Below are 14779 nucleotides of genomic sequence, written 5' to 3'. Positions count from 1 at the left end.
CGCTATTAGGTTCAGTTTGAACCATGCCTGAGTTCTGAGGTCCTTTTCTCCTCTTTCTAAAAAAAAAAAAAAAAAAAAAAAAAGAAAAAAAGTTATCACTCACATGATTTTGAATCAATCAGGCAATTATGTGTGTTTGATTTTTGGGATTTTTTTATTGCCTTTGTGGTTGGAACCAAGTTAAAACATAACATTTTTAAAAATTTTAATGCAAATTTGCCTCTTTTTTTAAAATCTTTAATAGGTTTTAGAACAGTGGTGCGTAAAAAGAATAAAACATTCAATAAATTCCACATTTGCTTATTTTAACATATAGAAAATAAAATCAATATGGAATTTTCAAAAATTTAAACCCCCTTCCAGAGAATTCATTATTTTATTTTTATTTTTTTTTAATTGTTAATAAGGCCCAAAAGGTTGCTTGACTCATAAGGCCTTCAATTAGTAAGGTGAAAACAATTCCACAGTTGAACAAATGCTCTGATCCTTTTAACCTCTCAGGCTGTAAACATAGAAACATGATGGCAGAAAGAGACCATATGGCCCATCTAGTCTGTGATTGCTGTTCTACTTTCAGCAACCATGAGCTCCTCAAAGCAGCTGAGTATTTGAAAATAAAGATAATTCGCTCTTATAAAGAAGGATAGCAAATGTTGCTTACCTGTAACAGGTGTTCTCACAGGACAGCAGGATGTTAGTCCTCACATATGGGTGACATCATCAGGATGGAGCCCAATCATGGAAAACTTCTGTCAAAGTTTCCAGAACTTTGACTGGCCCCTACTGGGCATGCCCAGCATGGCACTAACCCTGCAACCAGCAGGGGTCCCCCTTCAGTCTTATTTGAAAGCTACAGGCAGTGCCGAAAAATAAAACAAAATGTTACGAATCCAACACCGTGGGGCGGTGTGCGGGTTTCGTGAGGACTAACATCCTGCTGTCCTGTGAGAACACCTGTTACAGGTAAGCAACATTTGCTTTCTCACAGGACAAGCAGGATGGTAGTCCTCACATATGGGTGAGTATCGAGCTGAGGATGTCCGAACATGCACCAAATGTACCCAACAGCGTGCAACAGGCACAACAACTGGGGTGGAATTTGGGTAGAGGGCATCCTGAACCCCACCGGGCAGGCAGAAGGGTGTTGATACGTCACATTGGTAATAGGTTACACAGGACAGACTGGCCGAAAATGGAATCTTGTCTTTCGGCTTTATCCAAGCAATAGTGGGCTGCGAAAGTGTGGAGAGAACTCCAGGTGGCAGCAGCCCTGCAAATGTCAGGAAGCGGCGCCGATCGTAGGTGTGCTACTGAAGTCGCCATGGCCCTCACAGAGTGTGCTTTAACACGGTCTTGAAAAGGAATGCCTGCTTGCTGATAGCAAAAAGATATGCAGTCCACCAACCAGGAGGAGAGAGTCTGCTTACCCACAGGTTGCCCTAATTTGTTGGGGTGGAAAGAGATGAATAACTGAGTGCTCTTCCTGTGGGCAACTGTATGGTCTAGATAAAAAGCTAGAGCCCGTTTGCAGTCAAGGGTATGCAGAGCCTGTTCCCCTGGATTGGAATGGGGCCTAGGAAAGAAGGTAGGTAGTATGATGGATTGATTGTGAAACTCTGAAACTACCTTAGGTAAAAACTTAGGGTGAATGCAGAGTACCGCCCGGTCTTGCAGGAGTTTAGTGTAAGGTGGATAGGTAACTAGGGCCTGTAACTCACTAACCCTGCGAGCTGAAGTGATAGCCAAAAGGAAAATCACTTTCCATGTGAGATATTTTAGGTCACAGGAGTGAAGAGGCTCGAATGGTGGTTTCATGAGCCGACCGAGAACCAGATTGAGGTCCCAAGAAGGGGCCGGAGGACGTAAAGGTGGCTTGATGTGGAGCAAGCCCTTTAGAAAGCGTGTTACAAGGGGTTGTACTGATATAGGGACATCCGACACCTTTATGGAAGACGGCTACCGCACTGACATGCATTCTGATGGAAGATGTCTTGAGACCAGACTCTGACAGATGCCAGAGATAGTCCAAAAACTGTGGGATTGGACAGGAAAAGAGATCAAGGGACTGAGAAGCGCACCATGATGTGAACCTTTTCCATTTATAGGAGTAAGCTTTTCTCGTGGAAGGCTTCCGTGAAGCAATCAAGACACGAGAAACTGGGTCTGAAAGGTTAAGAGGTTGAAGGATTAACCTTTCAACATCCATGCCGTCAGGGACAAGGCCTGAAAATTGGGATGGCGTAGGCTCCCGTTGTTTTGAGTGATCAGAAGCCTGTCCTTTCCCAAGGGAATGTGCCTGCGGATGAAGAGATCCTGTAGTATTGGAAACCACACTTGGCGTGACCAGTGAGGTGCTATCAGGATCATGGTTCCCCTGTCCTGACGTAGCTTCACGAGAGTCTTCGAGAGAAGAGGAAGTGGAGGGATTGCATAAAGCAGACCGGTTGCCCATGAAAGGGAGAATGCATCTCTGGGCTGAGAGCCTTTGCTGCGAATGAGGGAACAGTAATTGTCCACTTTGTGGTTCTGAGGGGATGCAAAGAGATCTGTCTGAGGATGACCCCATTGTCGGAAAATGGAGTTCGCTACTGAAGGGTTGAGAGACCACTCACGCGGTTGAAAGACGCGACTCAGTTTGTCTGCTAGAACATTGTCCACTCCCAGTAAGTAGGTGGCCCTGAGGTACATCGAGTGGGAGAGCGCTTCCGCCCAAATCTGCACAGCTTCCTGACACAGAAGGAAGGAGCTTGTGCCTCCCTGCTTGTTGATGTACCACATGGCCACCTGGTTGTCCGTCTGAATCAGGATGACTGTTTGATAGGCGATCCTGAAAAGCACTGAGAGCATATCGCATTGCTCGAAGCTCCAGGAAATTTATTTGGTGTTTGGCTTCCTCTGGAGACCAAAAACCCTGTGTCTGCAGATTAGCCAAGTGGGCTCCCCACCCGAGGTTGGAAGCGTCGGTGGTAAGAATGACTTGCGGATCTGGCACTTGAAAGGGCAATCCCTGGAGGAGATTGGTCTGATTTTTCCACCAGGCGAGAGACAGACGGAGTGAGTCGGAAATGTGGACAATGGTCGACAGAGGTTGAACAGCTTGAACCCATTGTGACCTGAGTCCAATGCATGAGTCTCATGGCCAAACGGGCCATTGGAGTGACATGGACTGAGGACGAAATGTGTCCGAGAAAGACTAGGAATTGACGAGCTGTTGCAGTAGTCTGAGACTGCAACTGGTGAGCGAGAGACACGAGAGTTAGCGCTCGTTGAGGTAGAAAAGCTTTTGCCTGCAAGGTGTCCAAGTCTGCCCCAATGAACAACAAGGTTTGAGATGGGACTAAATAAGATTTTTCGTAATTGACGAGAAATCGTCGTGAAATTAGAGTGTGTAGTGTCAAATCGAGGGACGACCGAGCAGCTTGCTGGGTTGGAGCCCTGATTAACCAGTCGTCCAGATAGGGGTAGACGTGAACACCTTCTTTCCTGAGGAAAGCTGCAACAACTACGAGACATTTGGTAAAGACTCGTGGTGCAGACACTGGGCCGAACGGAAGCACTCTGTAGTGATAGTGCTTGGGGCCTACTAAAAACTTTTGGTACTTGCAATGTGTTGGAGTTATCACAATGTGTGTATGCATCCTGGAGGTCCAGAGAGCAGAGCCAGTCTCCTCTTTGTAGAAGAGGTAGAAGCGATCCCAAGGTTACCAGCTTGAACTTTTCCCGCTGGAGGTACTTGTTGAGAGCACGTAGGTCGAGAATTAGACGAACACCCCCCGATTTTTTGGGGATCAGAAAGTACTGGGAATAGAACCATAGGCCTTGCTGGGAGTGCGGAACGGGTTCTATTGCTCTTGACTGGAGAAGGAGGGAGCCCTCTTGATCCAGAAGAATGGAGTGATCGGATGTTCTCCACGTCTGCAGAGGTGGGGAGTCCGGTGGTAGGGCGAGAAAGTTCAGATGGTAACCCTGAGCAATGGATTGCAAATACCCATTGGTCGGTTGTGATTGACTGCCACATGTTGTAAAAGTGGCACAATCGGCCTCCCACTTGTATGTTTGAGAGAGGAATCTGGCTGCTGCTCTCCAAGCGGAAGTCAAAAACCTGAAGCAGGCCCTGGCTGGGGAGCTGCTTGTGGTTTTTGTTTTCAGGCTTGGCGAAGCTGAGGTTTTTGATAAGGTCTCGTAGTACGGGATCTTGCTGGTGGTGGATAGGCCTTCCTTGGACGGTAGAACGACTTCTTAGAGTCCTTCCTGAAGGGCTGTCTTGAGGAGAAGTCAGAAGGCATCGAAGAGAGCTGTTTGAGAGTCTCATGATGGTCCTTTAATTCAGCCACCATTCGTTGGATCTGTTCACCGAACAGACTGTCTCTGACACATGGTAGGTTGGATAAACGGTCCTGCACTTCTGGGCGAAGGTCAGAAGATTTGAGCCAGACCCACCGTCTTGCCGAAATAGCCGCTGCAGACACTCTGGTAGAGGTATCAAGTATGTCATAAGATGTTCGAATCTCATGTTTGCCTGCCTCAAACCCCTTGTTTACAAGGGTTTGGAGCTGGTCTTGGAATTGTTCAGGTAGGGACTCAGAAGTCCTGTATCTGCTTAAAGATGACCCTATTATATTGGGTCAGATAAAGCTGATAGGCAGCAATTTGGAAGATGAGCATGGCTCCTTGGAACACTTGTCGACCAATGTTGTCCAGGAACTTTTGTTCCTTAGCAGGCGGGGTAGATGAATGAGGCTTTGACCTTTTTGCTCTTTTTTGAGTAGACTCTACCACAACTGAGTGGTGGTCGAGCTGGGATTTTTGAAAGCCTGGGGCTGACTGAACTAAATAAGTAGTGTCAGCCTTTCTGTGCACTGGAGCAATTGATCCAGAATTTTCCCAATTCTTTTTGAGGAGATCAAGAAGGACTTGATGAATGGGAATAGAGGTGATCACCTTGGGGGCATCCAGGAATTGGCGTAACTCCATCATCTGGTGCCTGTCATCCTGTTCCGTCTGAAGTTGAAAAGGAACCAACTCAGACATTTCCTTCACAAAATTAATGAATGAGAGGTCCTCTGGCGGAGAACGCTTTCTACTTTCAGTGGGAGAAGGTGGTGAAGGTAAATCATCAGTGTCTGTTTAAGTATCATCACCCCAAGTATCATAAGGATCAGCAGAGTGTCCTGTAGGACGAGAAGGGGGTTGGATACCTGAAGGTCCCGGTCTAGGCTCCGAAAATATCGAAGGAATCGCCGGAGGCACCGATGGCATGGAAGGCATCGGTGAAGGCATCGATGGATGACCCAATGGCGGCAATGGACGTACCGGCACCGATGTCTGAGGCTAAACTCCAGATGGAGGGATGCGGAACGGTGGTTTCTCCTCCCGATGAAGCTGTCAACGGGGAGGGCATCGGAGCTATCGGAGACCTGGGATCCAACGGTGGAAGCGCGGCCATCAGCACTTCCATTCTGGATAACAGCGGTGCCAGCGCTGCCGGAATTGGGTCGATGACAGGTTCCACAATTGGTGCCGGAGGAACCTGAAGATGTTGCATCGCCTTGTCGATGGCCTCCTGAACCAGCCGGTCCAGTTCTTCTCGGAGACCTGGAGCAAGCAGCCCCGGCTCCAGAACAGAAGAGGGAGGCAGTGGCATAGCCGGAGGGACCACCATTACAGGCGGAATCGCGGCTCCCAAACCACGATTGGGTGAGGGTGGCCTCAATGACCCGGTCGCAGGAATGGTCGGTGCCTTTCCTGGACAGGGCTTCTTAGACTATGGCGAGGTCAATGATTTCGCTCCCTCGATGGTCCGAGTCTTGCGATGTTTCTCCCTGCGATCCCCTCGATCCTGAGGGGGAGTAGAGGGTGTCGATAGCCGTGAAGTCATCGATGGCAGTCTGTCACCAGTCAGTGGTCGACGCTGACGTGAAGTCGACTGTGCCAGTTCAGACGACGTCGATGCAATGGGCGGAGTCAGGGTCTGAGCACGGAAGAGGAGTTCCATCTTCTCCATTCTGGCCTTGCGACCTTTTGGTGTCATGAGGGCACATTTGGTGCAAGTCAGGACATCATGCTCACAGCCTAAACACATTTTACAGACTCCATGGGGGTCTGTGATAGACATAGTGCGAGTACAGTACTGGCGGAACAGACGCCATAGCCATTGAAAAAAATCAAGCCGCGGTACGGTCAACGGCCAGTAGGTCGCAAGGGCCAAACTCGATGGTAATCGACGGAAAACGGATAAAAACTTACCGGAGTACCGCGGCCAGAGAAAAGTTAGAGGAGGGACCCCTGTGGGGCAATTCAACTTTTAATAATTCCGTGAGGAAAATTCCTATCAGGAATCTCTTCAGAGCTCCTTTACCGCAAGGCTACTGCTGCGCGGAAAAAAGAAGACTGAAGGGGGACCTCTGCTGGCTGCAGGGTTAGTGCCATGCTGGGCATGCCCAGTAGGGGCCAGTCAAAGTTCTGGAAACTTTGACAGAAGTTTTCCATGATTGGGCTCCATCCTGATGATGTCACCCATATGTGAGGACTACCATCCTGCTTGTCCTGTGAGAAAAGGCTATTAAAAAAAACAAAACAAAAAAAACAACTTTCAACTATCTGAAAGATGGTTAAGAAATACAGATTACATGAAACTGAAGACAAGGCAACATCTGGAAGGCTAAGAAAAATCTGATCGAACTTCCTGAAAACTGATCAGATATGCAAATCAGATCCCACAGATCACTGGAAATTACCTGACGACACTGGAGCACTTTCCACACGTCCACAGAACAGTGTTGCCTACACAATGATATACATGGGAGAACTGCCAGAAGGAAAACATTTTTACGACCCCTCAGCTATGCAAACCAAAACCTTGAAGTCTGAAACTTTATGGAGCAAATTGCTTTGGACTGAACAAACAATTGAACTGTTTGGCCACCACCACACAAAATATATTTGGAAGGGAAAAAAGGGTAAAAACACCTTACCAACCATTAAGCAAAGGGTGGCTCTATTATGCTTTGGGTTTCTGTGGCAGCTAGTGGCACAGGAAATATTGTGTGAGTGGACAGAAGAACAGATTCAACTAAATATCAACATATCCTAGAAGCTAATGTCTCAGTCAGTGAGCAAAGTGAAGCTGAAAAGAGATTAGATATTTTAGCAAAATAATCCAGAACACTCCTCAAAATCAATCCTGAAGAATTTACAGGAAAGGTAGTTTTGGAATGGCCTTCAGAGTCACAAAACTTGAATATTACTGAAAATCTGCAGGACAGACAAACATGCATTGCATGCAAGGAGACCTAAGAATACTTCTAAGCTATAGTTCTGCAAGGAAGTAGTGGGAACAAATTGCAAAAGAAAGAACAGACTCTTGGCTACAAGAAATGTTTGGAAGCTTATTTCTACCAAAGAAGTGTTTAAAAAAACAAACAAAAAAACCAAACTGAATGGGTTCACAAACTTCTGCACATGTCATATTCACTCTTATTTTCAGTTAAAATCAACAAATAGTACATTTGCATTATAAATTTCAGAAAGATTCATGTTTATCTGCAAACAAGAATGCAGCCTTCCCAAGTATCTTATATTTTTAAATAAGAACTCACTGCCAATGATTTGGTTCAATCAGTGATTCTATTGTTATAATCAGTCTTATGAATGTCCAGAATGAAAAATTTCTAGAGTAGAATATTAAATCTTTCATTTTGTCCTTGTATGCTTTTATAATTTTTTATGTATTTAAAATCACAACTTTATACTGGAGAAGCTTTATCAAACCATGACACGGGTCCAGGTTTCGGGTCGATCTGCATCAGGAGGAATACATTCCCAATCTTCAAACTTGTGTTCCCCCAATGCAGAGAGACTTAAAACACGGACCCGTGTTGGGGTTAGATAAGGCTTCTCCATTTTGTACAAGTTGTGATTTTATATGCATTAAAAATTATAAACGTATACAAGAACAAAATGAAAGATTTAATATTCTACTCTAGAAATTTTTCATTATGGACATTCATAGGTCTGAATATAACAATTACTGAATGAACCAATTATTGCCAGCAAGTTCTTTTTTTTTTAATTTTTTATTTATTGAATTTCTTACAATACAAGAAATTGTCTGAAAACAGTAAAGCTTATTTATGTAATACAATCAAAAAGAAAAGTCTGAGAAAAAAAACAAAACGAAACATATAAGCTTTACAACTTAAGTCCTCAATATTGAGAGGATCCAATACACTACTTTAGGAAATTACAAACTTAATCATAGGAACAGCAATTAACAGTTAGGTGCAGTAGCACATTATACAATGGAGGAGCCTTTTCTTTTCAAGTTACATCGGTTAGGGGAATTTCCACAGAGTTAGGCAAAGGAGCTTTTCCTACCAGAAACTGGGACAACTGAGGAGGGTCAAAAAAAATATAGGAAACATTCTGGTACTTTACCAGACATTTGCAGGGAAATTTCAAAATAAAAAGCCCCCCAATCTGCTGTACTCCAGTTCTCAATAATAGGAACTGTTTACGTCTTTTTTTGTGTCTGACGTGATACATCTGGAAACATATTTATTTTACATCGCATAAAGAGTTCCAATCTATGCCTGAAGAATAATTTCAGTAGCCAGTCTCTATCAGGTTCCAAGACTAGGGTTACAATTAAAGTAGCAGGAACTGCAATGTCCGAGTCTGAGGACTCGATAATAGCTGTTAAATCCAATACAGGAGTTTCAATAGGCTGTAAAATATCCATTCCTTCTCTCTGCATATCTGTCGCCCTCCTATAAGGTGGCAAATAGAATGCTTTGGAGATTGGAGGTATAGCATTCTCTGGTACCTTTAATATTTCCATTAAGTACCTTTTAAACATATCCTTTGGAGGAACTAGTGGGACTTTGGGAAAGTTAATAATTCTCAAGTTCTTATTTCTGGAAGTATTCTCCAAAGCTTCCACTTTTAAAGCTAAATTGTCATTGTCCTTAATCAATAATTGCTGAGACTGCTGTATGGAATTCACTTGTACCCGAAGGTTTGATATTTGCTGGTTCATATCTATTGAAGAACTTTCCATAACAGCAACTTTTTGGCCCAGGTCATTATACCTTTTAACTATAGGTGATAGCTGCTGTGTAATAGAGCTCCGCAGCTCAGCAATTGCATCCCATATAGAAAGTAAAGAAACCTCACCCGGTTTTTGCACTGGAGGCAGCTCTGGTAATAATTCAGACTATGATGGCTCCTGAGACACTCTCTCTGTGTTTCTTCCTTCACCACCTTGAATATTCCTCCCGTCCGTGCCTCTCAAGATGTCTACCGGGCCATCGGCTGTCTCGTCCACCCCGCTGCTCCCCAGCAGATTCGCAGACACACCCTCCAGGGTCCTCGGCGTCTCCACAGCTTCTGGGGGGGTCCTTTCAGCTGCCGGATTACTGGGAGGCGATCCTCTTACCGGGCTTAGAGGTGACATGGAGCCAAGAATGGAGGGGAGCTCTACTTCTCCTCCCCCTCCGTCCAGCGGCTGTCTCCCCGGAATCGGGCTGCTGCGAGCGATATGGGCGTCCATGGGTCCGGAGATTTGTCCCGAGGGAGTCGCGGGGAAAGGCGCCCTTGGTTTTCTTTTCCTCCCCATACAAGAAAAATAATTTCAGGTAAGCGCGTTCAGAGTTGTGCAGTCTGAAAGCGACAAAGCAAGAACGGATGTCCAACGTCTGCCTCCTGTCGGCCATCTTGGATCGACTCCGCCCGCAAGCAAGTTCTTATTTAAAAATATAAATCTTTCTGAAATTTATATTGCAAAATTACTATTTGTTTATTTTAACAAACTGAAAATAATAAAAAAGTGAACATGGCATGTGCAGAAGTTTGTGCACCCTTTCAGTCAGCATTTTGTAACACTTCTTTGGCAGAAATAAGCTTCCAAACGTTTCTTGTAGCCAAGGGGCTTTCTACTCTAGAAATTTTGATTCTGGACATTCATAGGACTGATTATAACAAGAGAATCACTGATTGAACAAATGATTGGCAGCGAGTTCTTTATATGACGGTCCTTTATTTAAAAATGTAAGATATTTGGGTAGGCTGTATTCAATCGTTTAAGTGCATTTCCTCCTGAGTTTCATTGAGATTTTGTCATTTGAGTATGTTTACATTTGTATCATGCAGAGGTTATAACATCCTCTGTTCACTAAGAAATTTATTAAAACATACACTTTGACCAAGAGTGACCAAACATTTGCACACAACTGTGTATCTCTAAGAGGAATGTGTCACTTGTTTATAAAACATCTCAGCACCTTATTTGCTTACTGCAAATCAAAATAAATGTAAAAAAACAAAACAAAAACTTTCAAAAGAAGCTGAAAGTGGAAAGTGTATGCCTTTTAAGTGCCTTCTTTCATTCAAAGATGTGGATTTCTTTACTAGCTCCAGTGATTTTAATGGAGCTGCTCTGCAGGGAAAGCACAGTTTGACAGATTTCCACTGGATAACATTGCACTAACTGAAGACTGCAAATAGCCCGAGTACAGTGCCCAGGACATTTCTTTAACATTACAAACTGATTTCTTGTATTTTAAATGATTGCTGGGCAGTGAACTCAATATGCAACTATTATAATGTGTCTAAACTGAACCATTGCTTCAGACATGAAGAGAACTTAGGAATGGCTCTATCCAGATTAGCTTTTATGAGCAGATAAATACAAGTGGCACAAAATTCCAGTAAATGACAGTTAACACATACAGGAGGAAGTACAACATTCACAGAATTCTCCTTGGTGTCAATGTCTTTGCAATGACAGCAAAATTCAATGCAATGTTGCAGGAATAAACCAGCTACTGGCTAATCCGAGTATAAAGAGAAATTCTGGATGCCAGAATGGGACACAGAACAGAAGAGATCTGCAAACCTCTCACTGATCCTTTCTATTTGCTATGCTCAATACACTGTACCTCTGATAGCTGCAATCTTGTTAGGATCCAGTGTCCTGCGCCCTCGTGCACTACCACCCATGATGCTGCAGAGTAAGGTTTCCTTCGGGAACAAGACTCGCACCAAGTAACGCGCGGCATACTTTGGTTTTGTCTTCTGTCGGGCCTTCATCAAATAGTTGCCAAGAATCTTGACATTTCTCTTTGGGTCCCCAATATATTCTGTATGAAAAAAATTAAGCAAATTGAGATTTTTTTCCATGACCTTTAAATAAAATTATGAAACTTATTGGTTTATATTAGGGCTTGACAAAGCCTGGGTGCTGCTGGACAGTGTCATGTAATACCTTAATGCAATTCCTAACATCTATTCAAGGTTAATCCCATGGACACAGAAGGCCCTGACAAGCACTGCTCAGGCCCTCCTGTACCTGTCCCTACACAGGCAACTTCCTGTCCAGCAACTGTGTTCCTGCTTGCCTTTAGGTAAGTACTCTGCCTGCAAGTCATCCTCTGGTGGTTTCTAGGGACACAGACATCTCACAACCCAAGAGTCATACAACTCCTAGAAAAGCATCTACAGGTTAATACTAAAAAAAACCCCCATAAAATGGATAACTTATCCACATAAAGTTAGCCAGATAGGTTATTAAGGATACTCAGTGGGGTAACTCCCGCTGAATATCCTTGAATAAAATTATCAAGCTATACAAAGCCAGGTAATTTGAAAACCAAACCGGCTATGTAAATATCACTGGTCAGGTTTCAAAGTTCCATGTACCTGCATAACTTTAACAGGCTATGTTCAAAGAACAAATGTGGTTTAGTGGCAATAAAAAAGGGAAAATAAAAGAAGAAAACAAGCGGATCTGGAAACCCAATTCCCCCATCCAAGTGAGCCAAATGTTGGGCCTCCTGGCCTGAGCTCCCCTTCACCTCCAAGGCTCCCAAAGACGTTAATACATTTCATGTGTTAATGTAGAATGCAGTAGATTGTCACTCCTCCCCTTGCACCTCCTCCCGGTTTGACAAAAGCTTACCTCTGGTCCCTTCCACCGCCACCAGAGCCCTAACCTCCCCAACCTCACAACATTGTACCACCAGGATCGTGATACACGCCAAATATTGGAGTTGGCTGGATAAGTTATTCAGCTAACATCTCCACCCCAGAATACCACCCGAAATGCCTCTCACTTATCTGGATACATTTTATCCAGATGGCATCCAGGTAAGTGGCAGCAATATTCAAAACTTGGGATTTATCTGGATAACTCAATTTATCCAGATAAATGCCTTTAACTATAGACCTCCCACAGACCAAATACAAAAAAATATTGGGATCAGTCAGTCACAGAACAGAGCTAACAAACTAAAATGTTTATTAAATGGAAACAAGATATAAATTATAACAAGGATTCATTCAGTTAACAATAACTACAGAAGTTTCACTAGGCTTAGGAAATGGCTGGGGAAGTTCAAGAAAGGCTGTCCTCACCACCTATTTATATAAGAAATACAATATATAAAGTTTAAATAAACATACATAGATGTACAGAGTTGGGATAAGAGTTAGCAAAGTTGCTTATCTGTAACTGGTGTTCTCTGTGGACAGGTAAAACAAAAATTAGCCATACAAGTGGGTGACCATTGTATGCCGCCGCCTAACATGCTTCTCTTTGAGCTCAGGAAAACCTAGAAGGTCTTTCTGAGCATGCATGAGTGTTACCATGCAGCTACTGCTTCACGAGTCTCTTCAGTCATTTCACCAGCTAAGCTTTAACTATGGGGAGGAGAGAGGAATTGGGACTGTGGTTGATTTGTCCTGCTGTTCACAAAGCACCAGATAAGGATAAGCAACATCTCTTTCTCCATGGATAATGAGAAGGAAATTCAACCATACAAGCTGGGAATCCCATGCTAAGTATTGCATGGATATATTTACATTTTGCTAGATAAGGAATCTGTGCAAACCAATGGAAGAGAAAGGATAGAGGGAGAGCTGGAGCTTCTAGTTAAATACGTTCAAGAGATTTCCTCAGAACAGTAATGCTTGGTAAAGGTATGCATTAAAGACCAACTGATTGCTTTGCACATGTCTTGAACTGAAGTGAAACAAAAAGGTATTCTACTGAGGTTCTAGTTGCTCATCTTTAATGGAGCTTAAATTTAATTTGGAATTTGGATTCCACTATCAGTGTAGCAATATGAAATACAGCTAGAATACAGAGGATCTCCTTTTTAACCAGCAAGCCTTGCTTAACTGTGTCATAAGAAAAACAATTGGAGATTTTCTAAAAGATTTGGATCTTTCCAAGTAAAATAACAGTGCTCTTCTGAAGTTCAAAGCATGGAGAGCTTGTTCAGCTTTGCTGGGTTTGTGGTTTTGGAAAAAATGTTGGAAGAACTATGGATCGATTTAAATGAAACTGAAAAACTACCTTTGGCAAAAACTGTGGGTGTGTTCTAAACACTGCTCTATTCTTAGAAATCAGTATGTAAGGAGCATGGATTACCAGGGTCTATATATAGTTTGCTCACTCTACATGCTGAGATTACTGCTATTAGGAATAACACTTTCCAAGTCATAAATTTGAGATGAACTGTTGCTAAGGGTTCAAATGATAGATTATCTGAGAAATGAGGTTCTACTGATTAGGCATGACTTTTATAGGAAGAAGAAAAAGGTCAAGGCTCTTGATGAATTTTGCTAGTATGAGATGTCAAGAGATTGGAAGTCCTTTTAAATGTCAATGTTGTGCCACAGTAGCACTTAAGTGTATACTGGAGTTAGACTTCAGACTCAACCTGGAGAGGCTGAGTAAATATTGAAGCAGTATTGCAAAGGAGCAATTAAATGGGTCCTCTCTTTGAGAAATGCAACAAATGGTAATAAATCTTTTCTGTTTAAAGTTGTAGGAGCATCTAATAGGAGGTCTCCTTGCTGCCAAAATTGCATTTTTTAATTCTGTAGGTAAGGTCATTGCTAATTGTACTTGACTTTCAATAGATATGCTGTAAGTCCTAGAGTTTGAAGGCTTGGGTGAAGACGTGATCCATTGTATTGGATTAGAAGAGTATTGGACACTTAGAGATGTACTGGTGGTGCACTGCTAACCTTTGAATCCATGAAAACATTTTTATTTGGCCAAAAAGGAGCTATGGGAATCTTTTCCCTTTGTCATTTCTTAACTTGGACTATTGTCTTTATATGAGAGGAATTGGCAGAAAAGCATAGATTAGAGCTAACACGCGATCCACCGCCTGCCGACAAAGAGCCTCCAACTTGGCCCGCACGAGCCAGTCGTCCAAGCAGGGGTGAACAAGAATTCCCTCTCTGCGAAGAGCAGCCGCCACCACCACCATTAAGTTGGTGAAGGTGCGTGGCGCTGTTGTGAGGCCAAAGGGAAGCGCCCGAAACTGGAAATCCCGATTGAGGGCATGGAAGTGAAGATACTTCTGGTAATCGCGGTGAATCGGAATATGGAAGTACGCCTCTGTCAGATCGAGCGAGGCGAGGAACTCTCCAGGGCGAACCGCCGCGATAACCGCTCGCAGGGTTTCCATGCGGAAATGCGGGATCTTGAGGGCCCGGTTGACTCTTTTGAGGTCTAAGATCGGACGAAAAGACCCGTCCTTCTTGGGGACGACGAAGTAAATAGAATACTGGCCTGCACCAAGCTCCTTCTCCGGAACCAGGACCACTGCTCCCAGACCCAGGAGCCTGGCGAGAGTTTGCTCCACCGCTTCCTGCTTGGACCGCTTGCATGGGGAAAAGAGAAAAAGAGCCAGTAGGTCGCGAACAATTTCGAAGGCGTACCAGTCTCTGATAATGTCGAGGACCCACTGGTCCGATGGGATTTTGA

The 14779-nt window shown here is 43.8% G+C and overlaps 1 protein-coding gene across 5 annotated transcripts in view; it reads right to left on the bottom strand.

Annotated features, from left to right (window-relative positions):
- BEND2 (BEN domain containing 2) overlaps positions 1-14779 on the bottom strand; it is a 128440-nt gene that overhangs the window by 42955 nt on the left and 70706 nt on the right. For all 5 annotated transcript variants that reach the window (XR_003857006.1, XM_029603302.1, XM_029603304.1 and 2 more), the window contains one exon: positions 10938-11138. Coding sequence is in view for 4 of the 5 variants with exons in the window: in XM_029603302.1 (XP_029459162.1) it covers positions 10938-11138 (201 nt within the window). In the remaining variant the exon portion in view is untranslated. The remainder of the gene's footprint in view (positions 1-10937; positions 11139-14779) is intronic.

This window comes from Rhinatrema bivittatum, chromosome 5, assembly GCF_901001135.1.
Source record: "Rhinatrema bivittatum chromosome 5, aRhiBiv1.1, whole genome shotgun sequence".
Taxonomy (NCBI): Eukaryota; Metazoa; Chordata; class Amphibia; order Gymnophiona; family Rhinatrematidae; genus Rhinatrema; species Rhinatrema bivittatum.
The sequence above is the reverse complement of the archived record's forward strand: the minus strand, read 5'-3'. Positions and strand labels throughout refer to the sequence as shown.